General features: G+C 38.1%; 1 protein-coding gene across 1 annotated transcript in view; it reads right to left on the minus strand.

Annotated features, from left to right (window-relative positions):
* The window catches only part of adam10a (ADAM metallopeptidase domain 10a), a 29,253-nt gene that overhangs the window by 3,953 nt on the left and 629 nt on the right, over positions 1-24,671 (minus strand). The window contains exons 2-15 of the mRNA XM_040010618.1: positions 19,744-19,894; positions 12,021-12,139; positions 10,481-10,639; positions 6,357-6,454; positions 5,913-6,074; positions 5,243-5,335; positions 4,756-4,939; positions 1,910-2,073; positions 1,601-1,784; positions 1,335-1,485; positions 1,037-1,220; positions 840-951; positions 451-671; positions 201-327 (exon numbers count right to left, since the gene is read on the minus strand). Of these exons, the coding sequence (XP_039866552.1) occupies positions 201-327; positions 451-671; positions 840-951; positions 1,037-1,220; positions 1,335-1,485; positions 1,601-1,784; positions 1,910-2,073; positions 4,756-4,939; positions 5,243-5,335; positions 5,913-6,074; positions 6,357-6,454; positions 10,481-10,639; positions 12,021-12,139; positions 19,744-19,894 (2,109 nt within the window). The remainder of the gene's footprint in view (positions 1-200; positions 328-450; positions 672-839; positions 952-1,036; positions 1,221-1,334; positions 1,486-1,600; positions 1,785-1,909; positions 2,074-4,755; positions 4,940-5,242; positions 5,336-5,912; positions 6,075-6,356; positions 6,455-10,480; positions 10,640-12,020; positions 12,140-19,743; positions 19,895-24,671) is intronic.

The raw sequence follows: 24,671 nt of genomic DNA on the forward strand, positions 1-24,671 counted from the left end.
TTGATGTGATGAAATTGACTAAATCTTACAAATAGAACCAGTATGGAGTTTGATATCCAAAATGAAAGTAAACAAACTTTTTTAATATCTAATTTCCCTTCTCTCCCTCGCTCCAAAATTAGTTTTCCTTTAACCCACAACAGGCCACAGATTACATCACAGTTTCCTTTTTTTTGCAGAGCCCTGGTTTAGATACGTACCAGATACATGCTTGCGTGGAGGAAGCTTGGGGTTGCTACTGGGTGTGTGGACACTGCAGACCTTGATGAAGCCAACCATTAGCATGATGAGAGCAACACCCATCAACAGCACTGCCCACCAGTAGGCCTGAATGACACAGAATGTAATAAAAAATATTTAAGCACAGACAAGAATCACTAAAAATATTAGCTGTGTGTGTTTGTTGACAAATCTTTGTCACCATATACACTCCCACACTGAGACACTCACCACTATCCAGTCTGCAATACTGTTATAGAAATCAGGATTAAAGATGGCTTTCTTTAGCCTTGCAAGAGGCCCGTCTGCATCCACCAGGCGACACTTATTGAACACATCGCAGTATCCCTTGAAGTCATTGCAGGGTGAGCCAGGCTGCAGCGTCACCACTTTCCCACTGAAATACTGGGCCCATCTCTGTGACCCTGTGCTGCTACAGGTGCTAGGATTCGCTGAGGGTAGAAAGAAAGTAAGTGACATCTGTATTACCAAGAAAATGTTTTAATCGTAAAGATGTTCTCATGACTAAAAGCAAACATTAAAACCAACAGTCAGAGAATTCTAGTTTTAAATGACTATACTTAGTGTATATTTTGCCATGTGAACAATCAGACACTCACTTTTCTCCTGGCAGCACACATGGCACAGGTCAGTAGCCTCATCCTTGCCATCCTCCTTAGCACAGCTACATACCTCCAGATTGTGCTTTGCACAGACAGAACCAGTGCAGGCCTATTTCAAAAAACAAAAACTTTAACTTATGATACAAACTCACAAAGCGGGAAAACAAGACACGAAGCCGATTATATGAGCATACCCCATTGATGCAAACTTGTGTATCTTTATGACAAAAGGTGAAATTCTCCTTTGGCTGTGAGGCAGGACATAGAGCAGTATTTCCACCACACCTGCCCTCATTGGCACACTCAGAATCTGGTCTGCACACCTCATTATTGGTCTTGAAAGTACATTCTCCTGTGCAACATGGGCCTTGGCTGGGACTGCGTAAAAACAATGAAAACCATGCAACCAAAAGTCAAACAAATGCTGCCCTGTTCACAGCTGTGTTCTGTGCTCACTAATACCACAATCAACAGTTCATCACAAAATCTTACCTGCAGATTTTGCCGGGTCTAAGTTTGCACTTTTCGCCATCCCCTGAATCTGCACTAAAGCAACAGTTGTCTTTACACTGGTCTTGGTAGCCACAGTCACACTGCTCTCCCTCTTCCACCAGACCATTACCACAGATAGGATGGCCAGACTCTGTACACACAGAAACAGCAGACTGAAAGAGCATATCTCTCTCTCTCTCTCACTCACACACTCACACACAGATAACAAAATCCTTTTATTTATTTTATCACATAAGAGAATTTACCGACAAAACAGCTATCTCTTTTCTTTTGTAGAACAGCGGTTATATTCCCGATGCTGCAGCTTGAGAACTTGTTATTGTTGAGCCTGTCCCCTGATGTGGCTCTGGCATACATAATGTAGTTCCCTCTCTCCTTTTGTCCTTGCTCCTTAGACTCTCCAGGGGTGCATACGCTACCAGAGTCATGCTGTGAAATAGTAGGCAAGCAAAAGAGAAACAGCAGAGCTCTGAGAAAGTTCCACAGAATAAATACAGCTTGGCAAGAGAAAGTAGGCTACTGGCAAAGGCCGGGATTTAAATAATAGTACTTACAGGTGAGCCAAAGTTGTGTCCGACCTCATGAGCGAAGGTGATGTGTGACACCTTGGGGGGGACATGTGAGCCATAGTTCTGCACTGTGATGATACCAGTGTTCAGAGACTTTGTCCTTCCATCTGAGTATTTTCTGTTCTTCTCACAAATTCCCCCGGAGCTTCCTGCGGTAAAAACAAAGGGTGCGATGCATTAACAGGTCAAACACAGCCAGGATTTGTTTGAATTTGCTTGCTAGACAAAACCTAAAAGTCCAGTTGGAGATAATGTGTATCTCAACAGTGGTTATCAACGTTCTGTTGAACCAGGCCTTCTGAGCATGTTTAGAAGCCCATCATAATTCTTAATCTGTACAAAATGACCCATATGAGTTCTGCCTACTCCAGTCAGAAACACTTTAATGATGATGATGATAAAACACTGCTAAATGTGTAAAGAGAATAGAAAACAACATTAAAATGCAATCCTGTTGTAAATAAGACACAAAATTAATGCTGCAGAAAATAATTAAACTGGGAATTCAGTCCACAGAGCAATAAAATAGACATTTCATTTTAAGTTAATTATTTTAAAGCCAAATGCGCTCTCACTGCTGCAGTTCATTTTTAATGTGACAGCTCTGAAATTTTAAAGTGTATATATTTAAATATTACATTACATTACATAGCCTAATAAAGGAAACGTGGAAATCACAGATCAAAGTGAAAATTATTTTACTTTTAAACAGGCATTCTTGCGTTCTGTGTTTTAGCAGCTGCAATTCCAACAGTGTCAAAGGCGACTTAGCAGCAGATTAGAATCAAGCAAAAACAACATTTTTATATTTTCTGCATCACCAACCGAATACACACATGAATGCAACAGTCTGTGCTGCTGTTACTTTACATCTGGGCTTCATTCCTGATGTTGGTATGGTTTGACAGCTTGCACATATGAAAGGTATTCGCCCAGCAAAGAATACGAGTTTAAAAAATGCTATAAATAAAACATTACGTGAAAACGTGGCAACTAAAACAGTGAATCTAACCTGCTCAAAAGCAGGTTGTGTGTTCAGCAACAGTTACCACATAACAGTGACTTAGCCACCTGTGCGGGTGACAAAACCTTACTTTTAGCTCACTAACCCATTGTACACCCCTCTGGTTCAATATGGACAACAAAATACACACATACATACAGACACACAGTAGCAGGGCATGGAGATGCTGGTAGTTTCAGCAAGCGTAACTGGCTCCACAGTTAATCGAAAAGAAGTCATGAAAATCAGTGAACCATAAACTACAGTAATTAACAGATGGAGAATGTTTTATTTGTATACCGGTTTAACCAATAAACAATAAAGTCTTATAAGGGTTGTCCAATAAATTAAGGAACTTGTTTTAAATGTTTTAAAAAGGGAGAACAATAATCTGAAACAGGATAAATCGTCTGTAAGTCTAAGACCCTGAATACATCTAAACCCCTGAAGTTTCTTTGCTTTATTTGTCTGTTAAATTATCTATAATAAAAATTGGTTTTGGATATATTGGGTATCACGCTTAACAAGAAGCACTCTCCCAGTCGTGCTGCAATTCCCAATATCCAGAAATTCAGAGTTTAGGAGACCACTTCCAGCTACATAGAAACATGAGACCACGTCAAGCAATAACGTGTCCATTCTGTGTAAAGTGACCATGAGACTGAGTGCACATTTTACTACACATCGCACTCTTTACCTGTGCAATTGTGTAAACCCTGCACTGAAGCCACCCATGACAACTAGTCACATGAACTCACACATTAGCTGTGCTTCACCAGTGGGCCTGAAAGCCTTTTTTAGACTTCCTTTGTTCAATCAATCACCACAAAGCTCACTGCAACCAATCTATTCTCCATGTCTTTTATTCAATCAATTCTTTCAGCTTACAGTTTTGCTAATACGCCAGGATTGATCGTCTGGGTTTGTAGCGGTATACTTCATGTTGAAATGGTATCCAAGCTAATTCAGAAGGAGAGGAAAGAAGCACCAAACACAACAATCAATTACAAATGTGAGGGAAAAGCCAGTCTATATGAGCAATCTGTGGGAAGACCACAGCATGAAATCCAACAGGAAAGAGAGGCTGCTGGCATACTTTGCACTTCAATGACAACAGTTTTTCTCACATACATAAATATAAAGAAATTAGGATATTTCTTAATACAAATGGCCATCTGTGCAGATTCTTGTGGTCTCAAAGCATTGCCAGAATATAAACAAACATTTACTCTGGGTCCTCTGATCACCACAGGAAAAAAAGAAATACTGGCAGTGTCCAGTGGTACCTATCAGCCTCATAGCAGATGCACCTACAGTATAAATTTCAAAATCCTATGTCCCTTCATTCCTGATTTCACAAAATTTTCTGAAAACTTGACCTCTGACCTAACAGCTGAAATCTGTGAGATTATAACTTTTCCAAGATTTTTAGTCGATGCACATATGGTATCAGTTTGAAACTCCTACATCTCTTCATTCTCAAGTTACCGCATTCACAAACTTGGGTGTCCATGTCTCCCCGCCTGGTTGCCCGCACGCCAAGCAGGGTGACAGCAATACCCCGTCAGCCTTTTTATGGCTGATGCGGTAGCACTATTCAAACTACTAAAACTGAGATCTGGTTTCTTGAACCAAAGTGATCTTAAAAAATAAAATGATCAGACTAATAAAAAAAATTATAATGTGTAGTATGGATAGCTGGCTTGATAGCAAATATGATTATAGAAGTAATGTGAAGGTGTGTTACAAAACACCCAAACACTTTTAAATGCTTCTGAGCAACACAGGGAGACACTACCAGAGCTCTGTGTGTGTGTCTGGTACCAACCTGAGGGAGCCCCAACCCACGCCAAGCCAAGCACGCCATCATCAAAGTCCCTGTCAGTAAAGACGTAGGCCAGGCAGTACTGATCGTGGTTCTGTTCAGAGTTGAGCTCCAAAAACTTCTCCACTCCGATGTTGGCAAAGCGAAAAGGATTGCTGGAGTCCTTTTCTTCAGTTGTGGTATTGATCTGTGAGAAAGAGTTAAACAATCAAAAGGAAAAGTAGGAAAACAAAACTACCCCAATGAAGGAGATTAGTTTAGAATGATCCCGGGCAAGTAGACAGATCACTTCCACTTTTAATATCAGCAGGTTGATTTAGTTGTTATTAATAATGACAAATGAGGTCTGGTATTAGATGAAAAATCAAATGAACTACTTCTAGCATATTAAATAATGGTAAACAAACATAATAATGTAACACTTTATGTTAGGACTATAAATGGTGGCTGGCCTGAAGTTTGAGACCCTAAATGTCAAGATGAAACTCACCCTGACTCTTTTCACCATGAAGCTGATGTTACGTATGCCCTGGAAGTCCGTGCCCTGGTAAATTGTGTCAATAGCCTTTACGTGGCTGGAGATCTGCAGGGAGTGCAAGATTTTAGATTAGCAGTAACACAGGTACAACAGTGAAAAAAGCAGTGAATTATTAGGTTTAAAATAAATAAATAAATAAATAAAAATAAGATTACTAAATCTCTGCAGCTCCTCATCTCTGCTACAGGTTACTGGCTAAATTCCCAGCTACTAGAATAATGCTACATTCAACACACCACATAAGTAGGCATTTGTTTTCAGCCTATGAATGTTAGATGCCAAGTTTGACTTTGTGGTCAGCTATGAAAAAAGCTAAAACATTAAGAATGAATGGATTAAGGATTACGAACTTCTGTCCAGCTAAACTTATTAAAAGTATAAGTTACGAATTAGGAAATTAAAATCTGATGTCAGGATGTAGCAGCAGCAAGTTAGCCCAAAAATCCAACTCCACAGAAATGTTTTGATTTGGTAGTCCAGCATGAAGTCACTGGGAGGCAGCAGCTAAAACAAGGGAAGGGGTGTGAGCTAATGCTAATCAGCAAATAAGCAAAACAGGCTTTTTTAAATAAAAAAAGAAAGAAAAGAAAACAAAGATTTCACATACTGCATTTCCTCATACCTGAGCAAGGACAGCCTCTTTTGAGCCGTAGCGTTTGAAGAAGAAATGGTCAGTCTGGATGTAGAGCTGACAAGTGTTTTTTTCTTTACCCGTCGCCCTCTTCTTTCTCAAAATGACAGGAGTATCTTTAGATTCCTCATCTTCCAACATTCGTGTCACATCCTGGACAGAAAACATTACGTTATGCTTGTTATCGATAGCATAGTTCAATGGCGTCTGGGGAAATAAGCACATTTCCGGTTTTGAAAACAATCCAACATTTTTATCCCCTAAAAAATTCCCTGGGCTAAAAAGTTTATATTGCCATTTTAAGTAAGGTCAAACACTTCCACCTTGCTGTTAACTAACAGTGTAAGGCAAGGTGGAAATAAGCTCATGTAATATCACGAGTCTTGTCTGCCTGTGTTTATCTGTTCTTGTTCTCTTGTTCTTAATGACACTTACTCTGGCTGGCTCTTCTGCTGATGCCTGGTACTTCTTCATCCTCTCAAACACAGAGTGGTCTGCGCAGCCACCCTCTGAACCATACTTATGAGGGTAATCTGTCAGACAGAAGGAGAGAAAAATTTTCTTGAGTGCCTTTCACCATATCCATTCAGTTATCTTCATCAGTCATTTATATCTTTATTTTAACATTCAGTACAAGAAGAGAAAGGCCCTGACTCCACTAGTTAAAAATCTGTGCAACTAGGCCTCTTTTCTCATTTATTAACAAAATCAAGGCAAAAAAAATTGTTATGACCTGGCTCAAAAGCCACAAAATAAAGCAGAGACTGACAGAGTTTACAGGAACATTTGGTTTCATTTTAAATTGCTTTGTAATCCGTGGGCTCTTTCACACCAATAGTTTGTTTACTCTGTTTTGAATCAGTTGATGAGTTTGAAAACTTGCAGCCTTTCTCCCTGGTTTGGTTTGTTTTCACATGGAGAAAACTTGAAGAGAACCAATTTGTATCACTACAAGCCACCCAAACACGGGGAGAACATGCAAACTTCACAGAGAAAGGCCAAGTGGGAGGCAAACCCAGGATTGTCTTGCTGTGAGGCAACAGGCCTGACCACTGTTCCACCGTGCTGCCCAGGTGTTAAGCAAAACCAATAGACCACCACTGTAAGGAAATTAGGGCCTGCTCAAGTTCAATACAAAATTCAAACAAACTAATCATGTTACAGCAATGGAAAAGAAATTCTTGCATATTTACAATCACGGGCTCCACTGATCACATCTAAAAATTGAAAGTCTCTGTTTTCATATGAACAAAATACACTACGCTTCGCTAAGACTACAAGCAGATCCAGAGTTCAACACTGAGTGAAGCCTTGTGAATGTTGGATTTCAATGTTTCTGCATATTACTAATGACACCATAACAGATAATGGTGTCATAAACAATAACACTGACTTCAGAAACATGTTTCCTAAATGAAAACAGGTCCGTCGTCTCCTCTTTTAACTCACTGAAACGACCAAATACACTGTGTGCAATGTGCTTTTGAATTTTTTTTCAAAGAAAGTCGTCTTTGTCCTCACAGTGAATGGTGTCTCATTCAACTGCTAATCAAAAGGCTTTTGCAGTTTGGACAGAAGTAAAAAGCTTAAGAGAAAGGCCAAATCAGAAGCAAAGGCTCCTCTGAGTCTTAAAAAATAAATAAATAAAAAGAATCAGCCTTCTCCACCCATTTCACTGATACCTGAATAAAAAACTGTACAGAAACTTCACACAAAAAAATCCCCCAGTTTGTTGTGAGCAGTTTTACTGCTGGGTACTATCCACGTACGGTTCACAGTCCTCTGAAAACCACAACATCAATGAGACAGCACAAGATCCATTACAATTCACAGGTTATTGCCCATAAAACAACATGTGTGACCTTGAGCTTGAGCACAGTCCTGATAAAGTCTCACTGGGTGATCACTGTGTGCAGCTTTCACTAAAACATGACTGACACTGTGCAAGCAGCAGGAATTCTTGGGAAAATGAAAAATTCCTTGTAAGGTGACAAATATGACCCTCATCTAAAGCAAAGCCTTGGTGAAGATCGATTAGCTGATCACTGTTTATAAGTTTGCTTAAATTCTGTACAAATCTATAGGAAGAGCAGCAATTCCTATGAATTGTGGGCAGACAGACAAGGGCAACTGGGCAGACAGATGCCTCCTCGTGACATTAGACCTTCAAGGTTCGTAAAAATGTCACCTAATTATCTCAAAACAAGGGGGATACATTCCGACTACCTTAAAATTGTTCAGAGAAGTTTTAAAAATATGTCTGATAAATACATATTTGAGTTTTAAAAATCACGGTACACAGCCAGAAACAACATCTTGTTTTATCTTTACAACCCAGTGCAGATGTTAGCAGAGACTACATGCAGCAGAAGTGTTTTAATGAAAAACACACTTCCACACAAGTTGATGTGCTACTTCACTCTTGATTAGCAATGATGAGTAGGGAAGTAGAAAATTTAAAAGGGCAAATAAGAGTTGATTATAGTTGCAACACTAAGGGAAGAAGGATGAATTAATGAAAGCACTACATAAACAATTTCAGTTCCACTTGATGTTTCTTAGGAAATTTAAGAAGTCATAAACTCCACTGTGGAAACTGTGACAAAACCTTTTCTTTGATTACCCTCATAAAGAGTAAAGTTAGCACTTCATTAAAGTGTGGCAGTTATCCCACTGAGGGTAGTTTTCTTACATAGTTCCCAGCACTTCTCTTACCACTGAATTTCACCATTGACCACAAACTCGTGCTGAAAGCAAACATCAACTTCTTTGTCAAACTGACCTAAACTTCATGTTCAGGATGAACAACGAGGAAAGCTAGGTCTCCAGCATTGGTCCAAAGACCACAAACCGTTTTCAGCGGGAGAAAAGTGGCACATCAGGGGAGAAGTGCGACAAGGAGCAACTTCCTCTCTTACTATGACATTCACAGAAGCTGTGAGCTTTGAATTAGAGCTCCAGGGTCACACGATAAATACTGAGCTCTACTGTAATGCCCTGGGAAACTGACTGTAAACCTAACCTGTGGTACATGCTATTGTCTGCCTGCTCATCTACCTTTGCTGTGCTAAAAATGGCAGAGATGTATCACATGTCTCAAATGCAAACCTGAGGCGGTCAGAGATTTCCAGGGAAGGCTCTTGCAATGTTTTGAGTGGTTTCTCGCTAAGAGGAGACGGCCCTGACGGGGATAACAGCTATTATTTTTTTGTTTTTTAAATAAGTGCACTTGCTGAACTTTTATATTGTACCATTTGTTGGTTTAATTTTTCCAATATGCTTCTTCTATCTCATTAGTGACAGAATTTCATGCTCCTGCTGTTAGAACATGAATTCAGCAAATCATTAGGCACAGTCTGAGACTCTAAATCCATATTTCCTAAATTTCCTTCAGCAGATTCAGATTATATACCAGTGTATGTGTTTAGACGTGTGTTTGTGTGCTAGTCTAAAGCCACCACAGGGTTCATATCAGATTCCCTGCCATGCTGCTAAATGCACCCCCGGTCAGGGAGCACTTGCATACATTTGTGCGACCAGTAGAAATGCAGAATGTCATTTAGTACACACGAAGACCGTGAGTGTAGCAGCCAACTCAACACAGAGCTTTTGGGCCGGAACTTAACCTTACAGTTAGCGCACTGCATGCCTGTCCCCATATGAAAGAGCCTTCATACTAAATTTGTAAGTCTCAAGTTACTGAATTGCATTTTGACTCACGCACTGTGCACATGTTTTTTCAGCTTGGTTGAAGTCAACCTCAAAATAATTTCAGATTTGCTCATCTTCATCGAAAACACTGAGAAACTTGCAGTGTCCTGGTTCTATAGCTCTGTAGCCTGACAAAAGCAGTGAATGTAAGCCATTTACATTCTCCGATCCAGTTTTCAATAGATACCGAACACCCTGTCCATGACTCAGGATGCTGAACAATATCCTATTACTACTACTACTACTACTACTCTGTCCTTCACTCAGTTTTAAGCTCATAAACTAAACTATTAAATATGACGTTCAAGTACCAATTTAGTCTCAATGTATAATAACAATGTTATTTGGACAGCATAGATATCAATCGCAGCTGTACATATTCTGATCAAATGTCAATTATTTAAATGTATTATCAGCAGGCAAGACAGTCTCACATTTCAAAACAGCTGGTGTGCTACGAAAATGGGCTCATTTATGCAATTTCCCAGCTAAGATTATGGAGGAGGAAGATAAGCTTGTTACTCTTTAGAGAGCCCCCAATGGTCTAAGGCCCCAAGCGTTTGTCTGGCACGCTGATTCAACAACTTCTGTTGCAACTGAATAAAAAATAAAATTAATAAAATTCAAATTTCACTTTGTTATTTAAAAAAATATAACAGAATTTTCCTTTGTGTATTTAACACTTCTTCACCAAGTTAATGACATTTGCCAGGGGTATAAAAAGAAAGCTTTTCTATAAAGAAATGTTTCAGACTTTGTAAAAAAAAATACCACTTGTCCAACAAGCTTCATGTATTGGTCACTATACTAAACATCAGAACACAAATGTAAATATAGTGCCTACTTACTGATGTCATCTTCGTGATAAATGACAGAGTGGAAGGGCACACTCCTGTCCTGTAGGTATCTTTCTGAAGGTTCAACATAGTATGTTCCTTGTTGGGTTTTAATGAAGCCCTCAAATCGCCCATCAACCAAAGAGCCATGTGTCAGTGTGCCCTTTTCTCCTGAAACATAAGAGGAGGAGGGTCAGCAGATGAAGACAAGTCATTTTTTTGTGTAGCCTAAAGTCGCAAGTAAATTTAAAAAAAGAGTAACATGCCAAAGTGGACAAATAAACAACCACTCGAACCAAAACTGTTAAAAACAAACAAACAAACAAACAAAAAACACATGAAAACCTGAAAACACAAGACGAGACGAGGAGAGAGAGAGACAGCGATCAATATGAGGAATAAAAATGATGATGATGATAGATGAACAAGGCTTGGCTAATATAGGTTTCTGTTTTACGGTTTTGTCTGTTGTACTGCTTCTAGAGTATGAGGTTTGCTTTTTTGTCAGGGATTTTTTCTTTGCTTGTTTTTTTTTTTTTTTTCACTTTTGGATTCCGACTTTATGTCTTTGATCGCAGTTTTTGTTTTATGGGTTTTTCATGTTATGAATTTCAGTTTTGTGATCCGTTTGATTAAAGTTTTGATTTTTATGAATGTTAGTTTTACTTCACTGCCTGTTCCTCCCTCTGACTCATTTCTGTATTAGTCTATTGGTTCCACTGTTCCCTAGTCTGACGTCTTCTTAAGCGTCACAGTTCACATCAATATTTTCTCATTTAGTCATTTCCTGTTTTGCTTTGAAATGAGGATTTTGCATCTTATTCCTTTATTTCTCCTTCTGTTCAGATCAAGATCACCTCCTCCAAAGGATCTGGCTACAGTGGTTTTTGGACTGCTCCCCAGTGCAGCTGCCATGCACAAATGAACTGCACAACAGTGCCCCAAAAAAAAAAAAAAAAAAAAAAAAAAAAAAAGGTTTGATTTAAGGTAACTACAGAGCACCGGTGTGAAAACAACTTTATTCACGCTGTGCTTTTCCTGCTTTGTTACATGTGTGGATTAGTTATGCATCATGAATAACTTTAAAATGTTACTCAGTGGATTAAAGAAGCTGACTTCTTATCAGCTCAGAAAATATTCAAGGAGTATACACCTTTCCTCCCCATCTGTTTGTTTGATGCAGACCAATCACTAAAAAACAAACACCCTTGTTTTTCCTCCTGTTCATTTGAACTCTACTGGAAACAGGCAGCAGGAAGATGTCCAGGAAGGGAGGGAAATAAGAGCAGCAGGAAGAACTGGAAAAAAAAGCTAAAAATAAGTCTTGTGAGATTTGGCTTGTGATTTGTTGTTTACTCTGCACATTTAACAACGTTTCAATTGAGAAGTCACCCAAAAGGTAATAAAAAAAAAAAAAAAAGGCTTTGAATTGAAAAATAACAATGCTACAAATCAGATACACTACCTTTAAAAGACACACACACACACACACACACACACACACACACACACACACACACACACACACACACACACACGACTCAAGACTTACCATACAGTTCTCCACTATAAATATGTGATGTATCAATCGGGTTCTCCTCCCCTGACACCTCAATGACAAGATCTGGAGAAAACAGCTTTGAATCCCTCTTCATCCGCAAGTTAAAATGTCTGAAAAGAAGAATAGGAAACAATGTCCAATTACATTAAATGTCTAACACTACATTCAAACTTTGTACATTCCTCTGACTGTTGTCCACATTTACATGTGGACAACAGTCCTGCAGACAGACACTCATAATTCAGTGTTTTTGTCATCCTCTTACTGAAGATTTTTAGAATAAAAGACCACAAACACTGGAAATCTATGACAGGAAGCTGAGAAAGCAGCCTTATTTACTTCACTAATGTTTACAGAGGTTCACCGTTCTAGTGTTGTTACCAAGTATGCAGCTCAGTGAGTCAGACGAATTATGTCACAAGGAAAACCACATGAACCTTGCAAGTGCACAGACACTGTTTTATGTAATACTTTCAGTGGAAATGATGAGAATGATGTACAAGGCAAAAAGGCAAACGTCACATGGCGCTCACATGAGGCACTTCTGAGAAGTTAGTGGTTCTAAGGCTTGAGCAGTTCAGATGCAAACTCCTTATCAGAAATCTCCTGACAAATTATAAATTCCTCCACATGACTCAGTATTAACCTTAAATGGCTCAAGACCTTTTTGGCTTTGGTGTGTTTACACAATCATCAGTAAGGCCAAAAAGCTGTTCACAGCAGGAAATCTTTAAGCTAAAGTAGGCTGTTTAACAGATTTTGAAAGTACTCCACACCTTTTTTTTTTTTACTCATTTTAAATACCACAGTTGCCCTTATAGGCAGGCATAGTAATGAGATTAATCATAGTCGGGCAGGATGTGTGCATGTTCTTCAATCCCTCAGCTGCACATTAGTCTCCAAACCAAAGCTAAGATAATCTCAGGTCATAGAGGACATAATACTACTGAGAACAAAGTGTATGCCGTGAAGTTTTCTTGATGTTCCAGTATACAGGTTTGTTTCAGACTAAGGATCTTACAGTAACATTTCTACACAACAATCATGGAAACATTCATGGAGCAAAACAAAATGAAAACACAAAATGCAAATAAATGCTCTGAGCAGTACAACGTGTCAGGGAGTGTCTGGCAGAGTTAGAAAGCAAGGCATTATTCATGGCTCAGACAGTTCAGGATTTCCCTCCCCAGGATGACTTTTTGACCTGCATTCAGTTTTTCCCAGTCCAGTTTTCATTTCACACCCCTTTTTTATTACTGTTTATTTTCCATGTATTGGTTCATTGTACCAAATGATATGCTGAATGAAACAGCCTTGCTTTTGGTTAGTATTCAGTTTGGTAAAAACTTTGTTATGTCATTAGGAATGCTTTTTATAGATACAAACATGTATAATAACCTAGACGGATCAAGTAGATTTGCAGGCAAACACAAGCTGGCCTCATCTACAGATTTTCTGCCCAAAGAGCATTTCAGCTGAAGCCAAGAGAAAGAAAAAGGATCAAATATTTGACACAGAAGAGGAGACGATGAAATAAGAGAACTGCTAAACCTGCACAACAATGGCTGCAACATGACCTGCTGTTTGAAGTCGGCGGTGTTACACAGAGATAGCAACAGATACAGTATAGTTTCCTTGGCTTATTACTCATACTGGCACGCCCATTACAATTCCCAAACCCTAAAACAATAAATCTGCCTTCATAAATATAATTCCGGTCAGAGCCAAAGCAAATTATTCACTTAGAAATATAACCTGCACTGTCATGTATTTAGAGTTAGTCGTCAGGGATTGAGACACTGTCTGTGGTTGGGTTCAAAAAGAGAATGACTAGTTGGTAAGAAGCCTTACAAAGTCTAAAACCTAACTGCCTTCTTTGCAACATTTGCCTCTTCATCTTAGAAGTTAACACCTCTGCGACAACTTCCCCACAGCAGCCAGGTGTACCACTGAAGTCACAAACCACTGGTTATTCTGTTAAAAAAAAACTGTTCTACACTTAGGATGTGGCTGCTCTTGTTTCTGAAGCAGTTGAACAATACAGTTTTGGCAGTGTTTCCTGTGTATCGAGAAGCTTGGCAAAGAGGAATCGTGGGTTACATCTTTTGTATTGCAATAATAGCAAAAAAGGTGTATAGAAATACACTAAAAAGCATCTAAAAGCCTTTCCTATTCAGAATTTCCATCACAAAGTTCATGAAGCAACAGACTGCAGGGGCTCAATCATGTCTGCCACAAGTCGTTGACACCCATGTGAGTCAAGGTTCAGAGCGCAGCAACTCAGTAAAGGAGCTTAGTGTGTTCAGAGAACAGAGAAGCAGGAAATCCGAAGAAAGGGGAGAAAACAAAGCAGTAAATGAAGAAGTAAGACTTGAACAGTTGGCTTGGGCTTTGCAGAACAATGCAGCTTAACTGCACCTGTATATGTGATTTAGCTATCTTAGCAGGTTTAGTGGGAAGCATGTCTCTCCTGCAATGTGTGGAAAAACAAACACATTTAGTGCGTTTCTAATCACTAAACTATAAAGTGCCCTAGACAAAAAAGAGAAAGGAAGAAGAGACCAGAAAAAATACCAACAAATCAACATGGGCCGCAAGACAAGAAGAGAGGAATCCAAGGATAAACCCAGTGGTACTCGTCTCACAGCAGCAGCTCACTGCTAAATTATTCAGACAAATCCCAATTGCTGAACATACTGAATCAAGCATCTGACAGTCATCCACTGCTTAGTAAGCAGGCCAAGCACACAGAGATGGGGTGCCCTCAAGACATTTCTACAGAGAAAATTCCAACTAAAAAGGGGGCAATACCTACTTATCACTACATAGAGCTCTATTTACAATATTAAGTCGCTTGGTCACAATGAATCATCGTAAAATCATAGTATTCCCAAATTACTTAATTGGAAGAAATCAAATCAGGTCAGAAGTTGTTAAATATCAGTGCAGAAAGTGGGAAACAAGGACAACGAGAGGAGAGTAAGAGATGAAATCAAGACATAACTGGGAAGCAATCCTAAGAGATTCTGGTTAAAGTGGTAAAATGTGGTATGAACCTTAACTTTAACATTCATTAATGGATAAGCCGCATTGTTTGACTGCTTCAATAATAATAATAATAATAATAATAATAATAATGTTTTTTGTCAAATATTTTTATAATTAAGGGAAAAAAACACTTATGCGTCTTATTAATTCATTATTAAGTTATAAACTACAAAGAAATGTGAATTATATCACAATCACAAGCATTGCATTAGCACATGCTTGCTATGGCACTTCACTTTGTAAAGAAGCCCTACACAGAGACCCTGTGACTTGCCTTCTTCTGTCACCTGATGTGGCCACAAATACTCATGCGAGTGGGCATACAGAAGAACGCTTTTCTCTTGTTACAACAAACCTCTACAGTGCCAAACAGCCTGGCCTTGAGTTTTCACAGAAGGGAGAGTGTTAGCCTTAATTTGCACACACTAAATGAATTCAGTCAGGACATAAGACACAAGCTTAATGTCAAGTGGCATAGTATTATAGTCTGTGGTACAGCTACTTTTATTAATATTATTGCTCAGCTTTGAAAAACTGAAAGAAAGTGGTCAATTATTAGTTCACTTTTTGTTTTGTTTTTTTACCACATCTCTGTAGCTCCTCATCTCTGCTACAGGTTAATTCAATTCAGTTTTATTTATATAGCACCAACTCACAACAACAGTTGCCTCCATACACTGCATATTAGAAGATAAAGACCCTACAATAATACAGAGAAAACCCCAACAATCAGATGACCCCTAGGAGCAAGCACTTGGCGACAGTGGGAAGGAAAAACTCCTTTAACAGTAAGAAACCTCAGCAGAACCAAGCTCAGGGAGGGGCAGCCATCTGCCCTAACTGATTAGGGATGAGGAGAAGAAAGAGAAAATAAGTTCTAGTATGCAATGCGATGTGAACATCAAGCCTCAAGACCTCTTAGTTAAATCTAGATATTTCTAACTGGCATGATAACTAGCAACTGTCAGACATGTCTTGTAAATTATCTTGTACAAGTAATACCTGACACACAGTTTTAATATGTACAAAGGTTTCTACACTCCATGTGATACTGCAGAAAACTGGACACTTTATAACTGTTGCCAGAATTGTAAAGCTAAGTGTCCACTTATTTCAAAGAAAAATCTAAGAAACTTTTTAGAACTCAAATGTAACAGGTAGGCAGCATTATCTGTGCAGTTCTTGCTCCTTAATGCTTCCATAATATAAATCATACTGATGTACAGCAGGTATACTGCAGCCGTTTTTGGAAACTGCAGTATGCTCAGAGAGTTAAAGTGGTTATCTCACCAAAACAGGCAGTAGAGCTACATGACTTTTCAAACTAAGTTTCGCTTTTGCACAATGTGCAAAATGTCTAGTCTACAAAAATGAAATAAGCCTGCAAGTGTGAGCTTCTTCATTTAAAACACTTAAATTTTACTCATACGCTTCAATATAACCTCAAACAGACAACTGTGCCATGTAAAGTAAAAAACTCAGTTCAAACTAAAAGTGGAAGCATGACAAGCCTCCTTCGCACAGTGGAATAGGAACAGTGTGTCTCCTTAAATTCGGAGCCTCAGACCAATCTCAGTTCCAGGGCCATAGATAAAAAGCTGCCTCACTTTACAGTGGCAACCTATATAACAAGACAGGGAAGTAACTGAAGGAAAGCTCATACGGTTAAAGAAGTGATATCCACTTACGCAGTCAAAAATCCTGGATTTAGGATGCTGAATACAGTCGATCCCAAGCATGAACCACCCAGCCTTATGTATTTGTGGAGTAAGCAGTGGACCATTTACTGCTCCTGCTGCTGCAGAGTCTAAGGCTTTTACTTACAAGTGAGCTTTTATGATTCACAAATGATGCAGATGATTGATGATTGAGCAGAATCTTTCCTATAAGCTGAATTTTTTGAGAGAGAGATCATATTTTCTGGCCAACCCAATAAGGCAATGCTAACAAGTTCTGCAAGATTCAGCAACAACTGGAAAAAGCGCAAAAGTTGGGTAAAAAGCCACTGGTATCAATATACCAAAAAACTGAAAGAAAGGACAAAAGAAAATAAAAAAAATAAGAATTAAAAAAAATAATAATAATAATAATAATAATAATAATAATAATAATAATAATAATAATAATAAGGAATGAAACAGTATCACTGCACAAAACGTCAGTAAAAACATTAGCGAATATACTGGAATCAGAGTTTATAACCGCAACTAATTTAAATATTTTTTAAAAAGGAAAGAAGAGACAGGAGGAACACGCTTCAGCTGATTCATGAATGTTTGAGTTGCATAGTTTGCATCTTCCCTACTGGCAACATGTGTTTCAAACCCACAAACACAACAACCAGCTGATCTGCACAGACTTAGACAGAACATAAATGAGTAATCCATAACCTGTGACAATAAAACAAGATTATAAACTGTATTGTCATAATATTTTAGCAAGTACTCATAAATAACTACACATAATAAACAGATGCTTGTTTCATGTGCCTGAAAAAAATATTGGCCAATATATTGGAATTTAAAATCACCAAATATTGGTATTGATCTTAAAAATCATTCAGGGTCTAGTTTCATAAATGTATTCACATAGACGGGGCTAGAATAAATAAACAAACCAATCAATGTTGCTCGTCTTTGGTTTTGTTGAGCATTTACACAGTTTTGTCTTACAGTGCCTCTTTATTCAGTAAATATACCTGTCTCACAAAGACATGGACTGCATGGACACATTTAAACTGATTGGATGTCATGCTAAATTAGAAATTCATTCGTGTAGATTAGGAATAATACAAGCTCCAAATTATTATCATTGTGAACATTTTGACCAAAAGAAGGGCACCTGTGGCTAACAAGGTAGACCAGATCATCTACTATTTGATCCCTGGTTCTTCCAGTCTACTACTGCATCCCAGATTTCAAGTTAGTATGCTTCAGAAAAAGCAAGAAAAAACAAGTTTTGTTTCAGTTCTTAGCAAGGCTCAGCCATTCAGGTATCACTAGCAATACAGCATTTTGTTTAATTTTTCTTTGCACTTAAAACACATTCGTGGCTAGAGCCTGCTCACTCCTTTGTGTATGCCTTATTTAGTGAGTCGCAAATACACAACAGTGGCAGTACAGATTAAAAATAAACGGTTTCCCTATCATTTTATGTTCAGTGCCCCCATTTGGATTGCTAACAACGGGCTTTCTGGGTGGAAAATCCAAGTTGAGGGGGCATTTGTCAAAAAACATTCCAACTGGGAACTCACCATACAAGTCAAAGTGTCCTTGGGCAAGATATTGAAACCCAAGTTGCCCCAATGTATCCACTGGAGTGTGAGTATGTGAATTTTAGACAAAGCGCTTAAAAATGCAAATGTTAAAGCCCTGCGTGAATGTGTAAATGAGGCTGTCACAGAAAGATTAGAAAAACACTAAAGTAGTATGAGTCCGATTGCCATTTTAAAAACAAATGTTTAAATTCTTAATAACCTTTTGAAAACACACCTAAAAGTACCTTCTGCAAAATGAATTAACAGCATTGACTGCTTTAACTGCGTTTCACAAGTTCATGTGAAAATGTGTAATTCTTACACATTTTTGTTGCAGAGTGTTGTTCCTTTACAGGAGATGGCAAAAATTCAGCTGATACAAATCTGAGAACATTTGTGTTGTTGCCCGTTTCCAAAACAAGGGTGGCACCACTGCACTCAGATAACATGGGTTTGATGAAGGGTCATCCTTGGATAATGTATATAAATGAAAACTGAATCTCTCAGGTTAAAATGAAACATGAAAAAACCTGAGTTTGAACTTTGAGCAATGAGTCTTATCTTAAGGACTATAATTAGTATCTTAGCCAAATAATAAAGAGATATTTTCCATTGACCTTTCTACAACTCCCTCTCTCAGCTCAGCTCTGTATATACAGCCACAACCAACACAAACTGAAACCATGGTGAGCAAATTAATTTCCACAGTAATTTATTAGCTGTACATACTTAATAGGAAAACAAGCCATGTATTATCTTGACGGGCAATCACCAAGCATCACTGATCTCAAATATCACCGCCCATCTCCAAGATGATAATGAGAGCTACAAAGGAAAATCTAATTATACTAATTATACTACAAATTATACAAAGCTATACTTCTTAGCTCTTTTGCAATTCCTTGGTATGTACTGTATGTCTGCCAGTATGATAACACTGAAAAAACATTTCATATTGGCTGCAGCTCTAGTTTTAACAGGGAACCAGCATAACCAAGTCACAAAATACACAATATGTCATGTATAAAGGCATTAGGCAACAGAGCTTGCACTTATCAATTTGACAGGCAAATATACGGCTTGCTGATCATCCATGCAAAAAGGTGCAGTATAATCTTGCAGTGGTAACAAAGTGCACACAGACCAAAACTAGAAAAAACAAAACCTGATAAATATCACCACAACACACAAAGCAGTAAGAATTTATGAAAAGGTGTTTCACATTACTAAAAAAAACCAAACAAAAAAAAACCCCACTGAGTAATAAAAATAAATACTTCTTGTTTGTTCCTAGGGCTGGAATATAAATTACTGAGCACAAGAATAATAGACTTGGACATGAACTGAGTCAGCACAGAAAGAAAGAGTGACTACATGAGGAAGGCTGTGTGTGTTTCTACTTAAACTGACCTTCCGTGTGCATGGAAGTCCAGCTGCACGGTGCTGTCTTGAGGAGAGAGCGCCCTTTTAGCTCTCTGGTGACGGCTGTGCAAGGCTTCTGTGTCATATGATAAACCCTCATAGTGGTGAATATACTTGTTCAAAGGGTTCCCAAACTGACCTGAAAGAGAGTTCAACAGCTTTTTAGTACTGGTCAACAACAGTATAAAAAAAAAAAAAAAAGGTTTTTATTGTTTTTATTAATCAAATGATAATTAGAATTTTATTCACGTATCGCTGACATTTTTCCACTGTAGATTAGCATGTAATTCTGAAATAATTCGTTTTTATCATTTCTATCCATGGTTTTCCTGACGTGCAAATCTTTCAATGGAAATGGCCTATGGAGCAATCGATCTCTACAATACTGGCTAGCTTTAGTACAAGCCCACACTCGCTAAACATGCTTAACAGGCTTATTCAGCCAATTGCTATAACATCCCCTGAGGTAAAACCCTACCGGCATCCATACCGACCCTTTTCTTTGTTCTTTTCACAAAAACAAAGCTAGTGTTCAGTTTAAAATACAAGTGAGGAGCACATGATACGATCAGGTGACAAGGGTCTGTTTCAGTAGTACTGTATAGCATTGTGTGAGCTCGTTGCAGGCTGCTTAAATGCTAATCTACATTCAAAGGGGTGTGTGTGTGTGTGTGTGTGTGTGTGTGTCCATCTATCTGTCTGTCTGTCGGTGTCTGTGTAACTCTGGTGGACTTAAAAAAAAAAAAAATCCTCAGCTATGACTCAATTTAAGGATTTGTTAGTAAGATCAAGTTCTAATCTTTTTGTACTGTAGGATTTTCTGCACATGATTAAGAGATACCTAGACTCAAAAATGCAAAAATAGATGATGTAGATGCTCCACATTATCTGCATTTTTACACTGCACTGTTCTGTTGACAACTACATAATTTCCGTGTCAGTGGGAGGCATAACTCCCCATACAGGGAGAGGCTGCTCCAGGCTAGCATGAACTTGTCTATGAATGCACTTAGAAAATATTCCAACAACCATCTTCTTTAGTCTCATTAAACAAGGAAAATAATGTTTGCAAACTACACAGGCAACACAGATCAACCTTTGCAGGAGGTCTCACCAACTTCATTCGTATATTATGTATATAATGAAGTATGCAGTGTGTGTGTGTGTGTGTGTGTGTGTGTGTGTGTGTGTGTGTGTGTGTGTGTGTGTGTGTGTGTGTGTGTGTGTGTGTGTGTAAGATATCATGTCACATTTGACCTCTTTATGTACACGGTTTCAAAAAGAATGCTGACAGGTATCTCCGGATGCCTTCACGGTAGAAAAACATGTTTCTAAAACAACTCTGAGCTTGTATGATAAATCAGTCATGCTTTCCATCTAAAGACTCTGGAATGAAATCTTTTAGCTTATGTTAAGGGTTACAGAGTTAAGCCAGTTGTAAGAGCAGGTTAACATTTTATGCAGCTTTCAAATACCTGAGAAAACTATCACTAACAAAAAAAATGTACCATCTTACTGCAACCCACACACACAGGTTATTGTTGCAAAACAAATACAAGAAGAAGCACACCAAGAGCGCAAACGTCTGCCAAGGCAGCTCACTCTCTGGGCAGTACTTACTTTTAAGGGAGTAGTTTTGTATTTTCTATATATTCATTGTGTTTTCTTTGTTTGTTTTGTTTTTAATATACTTTATGTTTGTAGTGCAGTGAAAATATGGATATGGCACAATTTATTTTAATTAAGACCTTGAAGACCTTGGTGGATGTAAGCCAAATTTTAAATGATTGATAGCAGTACCCCACTCCACCTCCCACAAAAGTCGATCAAAATTCACCCAAAACTTTTCAAGCTAATCGTGTTTACAGGCAGAATGACATGCAAGCAAACATTACCAAAACCTCCTGGGCAGCGATAAAAGGTGGAATTGTAAACATAAACAATATAACAAAATGTAATGTTGTTTTACTTACTAAAATCTCTATATAACTCTTGATTCCCATACACAGACATCTTACTAAACAGGTTTTTTTCATGTTGTGTGTAAACATCACATCCTGAATGTTACAAGCCTGAAAAGAATCTAAAATGCAGGCAGCTACACAATGTTGAAAAGGTTAAAAAGGCACTTCCTTCTCTCGGTGACAACAAAGAATTCAAATCAACTATATTTAATGAACTACTCTTTATTACTAAAAATGTGTTGATCAGGATGTTTCAGGAAGTTAAACCAGATCTAATAGGTTTAAACATCAAACCAGTACTATCTGAGTTCATTTGTTCCACGTCATTGCATACCTCACAACTCATAGTACACACACACACACACACACACACACACACACACACAAAATCCAAAAAAGGTAAAAAGCGAGGATTGCTCTACTCGCATGTCAACATTCCAGCCAAACTGAAATACAACATTGACTGGACTACCTAAATTGTAGCCATAAAATACACTGCATTCTTAACATAAAGTCATCACTACCATGTAAATATGCATGTATTTAATTTCTATCCAGTTTTATTTATATAGCACCAAATCAGAACAACAGTTGCCTCAAGGTGGTTAACATGTTAACGTAAAGACCCTACAATAAGAGACAAAAACCCAACAGTCAATACCCTATGAGCAAGTCCTTGGCGATGCTGGGAATGAAAAACTCATGGCTCAAAGGCTCATGGAGGGGCAGCCATCGCCCCAACTGGTTAGGGGTAAGCGGAGGAAGACAGGAAAAATGACATGATGTTGTGTACGTGATTTATAACATAATGTACACAACCTTTATGTGTATCTATAATTTATAAAATAGCATGCACAAAAATTGACAGGAAGCAAAGACATGGTCACAGCATGGATCAGAACTGAGCTGAGCCTCGCATTGCCATGCACGCTGGGTCCTGGCAGCCCGGCTAAGACAATATCTCAGGCACCCGACAGCTCGGGGCAACTAAAATGTCTCTCCTTAACATTTTATATCATACAGTACTGAAAAAAAATTAAGTGGGTTGGCAAAAACCTGTAGGCATCAAGTCCACAACAAAAATTCACTCTACATTACTCAAAAAATGTCTGCAGGAAGCTGTGACTGTGAGAAGGCCAAGTAACAGCAGCTGTGCGAAAGTGAAATAACCTACATTACATGAAACACCGACTTCCTCGAAAATGTCTGGGCATGTAAACAGAGTAAGATTGGTTGTTGCATGTCACGCCATCATTACTAACAAGCCATCAAATTGCAAACTCAATTGCAATGGTCCCTCTTACATCAAACATATCTTTCAGAGGTACACGTGGAATGACATAAAGCCATTTGTTTGAAGCTTTGTGGAAAAACATTTATTAAAAAACAACTCTGAGCTTGTATAATAAATCAGTCATGCTGTACATCTGAAAACTCCAGAATGCAATCTTTTAGCTTATGTTAAACTGATAAAATAAATTAATTAATAAAATTTAAAAAAGACAAAGCGTGAAGTTTTGATCAGGACATTTCTGGCCCCACCTTCCCGATCCCTTTCAAGAATATAAATAGTGTTTCCTCATGTTGGTGTTCACATCAGTGGACACACTGAAAGCTCAAAATACATTTCTGTTCAGACAAAAAAAAAAAAAGAAAAAGAAAAAAAAGGTAAAGTTGTGAGATGGAAGCAGGGGGGAAAACAACGTAGTCACTCGAGTCACAATTTCACTTGCGCTACTGCAAAAAACAAAACAAACAAAAAAACGCCAGTACAGATGTTTTATGCAAATACGTTGATGCACTTTGTACTTAATCTTGACATGTCAAATGAAGGTTTTAAAGACATAAAGAAGATTAATGTGTAATCACAATGAAACAAATCTGAAATAAGCCAAGAAATTGAATTATTTATAATGACAGATTAAGCAATTTTTCAAACACAGCAGCAATATTTTGCCACAGGATATTAGAACTTTTTTATGAAGGTTTGACAGATGTTAAAAAGTGAAAATTGAATAATAATGTACCAGCTATCTTATACAATTATATGAAAGTAGCACAGCAGCTCATTACCAACACAAGGCAGAAATCAATTTCCATTTGGTTTTCCTGTCCTGATTCTTCATGACAGCCCCCAGCTCTCAATAAATCTGTCACTGCCCTCACAGATAATAAGTGAAAACTTCACAGGTGTAGTATCTGCAGTTAATCACATGCACACATTTTACACTGTGAGCTTAAGCTCGTCTGTCTTGATGTTTTATGAAGCAAGTGGTGTAACTGTACTAAATCTGAAAATAACCCCTTAGCGATGATTTTATTTTAATCATTTGCACACAAATTATATCTATTTTAATATCACCAGTTACACAAAACCACAGTTTTGCTCTGTTTGTCTTACAAATGTTGATGCCTAAAGTACAATTAAAGTACCAATCTGAAATACTGTAGAAAATATGTTATTAAGAAGGGCCTGGACAAAGTTTTGTAAGGTGGTCAAGTTATATTAAAACTTATAATATATCTACACCCAGGTAGTTACTCGTCCATGGTAAGAACGGGATATATATAATCTCTTTCGACCAAATGCTTGAGTCAGCAGTAGAAAAAAGTACCGTATTTTGCTTCAGGTGCCTTTCTGACGGATGCAACTGCTTGTCACGCAGCTTCATACCTAACCTGCTTTTCACAGACTGTCCGATAAAACGAAAGTTTTTTGTTAAACTAGTCTCAAATTATTCTAGCGACACTGAATATTCATGGTAACAAACATATTCGGCAGTAAAACTCTTGTTTATAGACGTTAACGGTGTAAAGATTTCCCACTAAGCAAGTGACTGAAAGACAAGCCCCCCCCTCCTCTACTACAGGAGTACTTAACCTGTATCAGCCAAACATAATTAATTAACCAGATAACAGCTAATACAGATTGACTACACACTGTAAACAACA

Source organism: Simochromis diagramma, unplaced genomic scaffold (assembly GCF_900408965.1).
Source record: "Simochromis diagramma unplaced genomic scaffold, fSimDia1.1 OVJJ01000603.1, whole genome shotgun sequence".
Lineage (NCBI taxonomy): Eukaryota > Metazoa > Chordata > Actinopteri > Cichliformes > Cichlidae > Simochromis > Simochromis diagramma.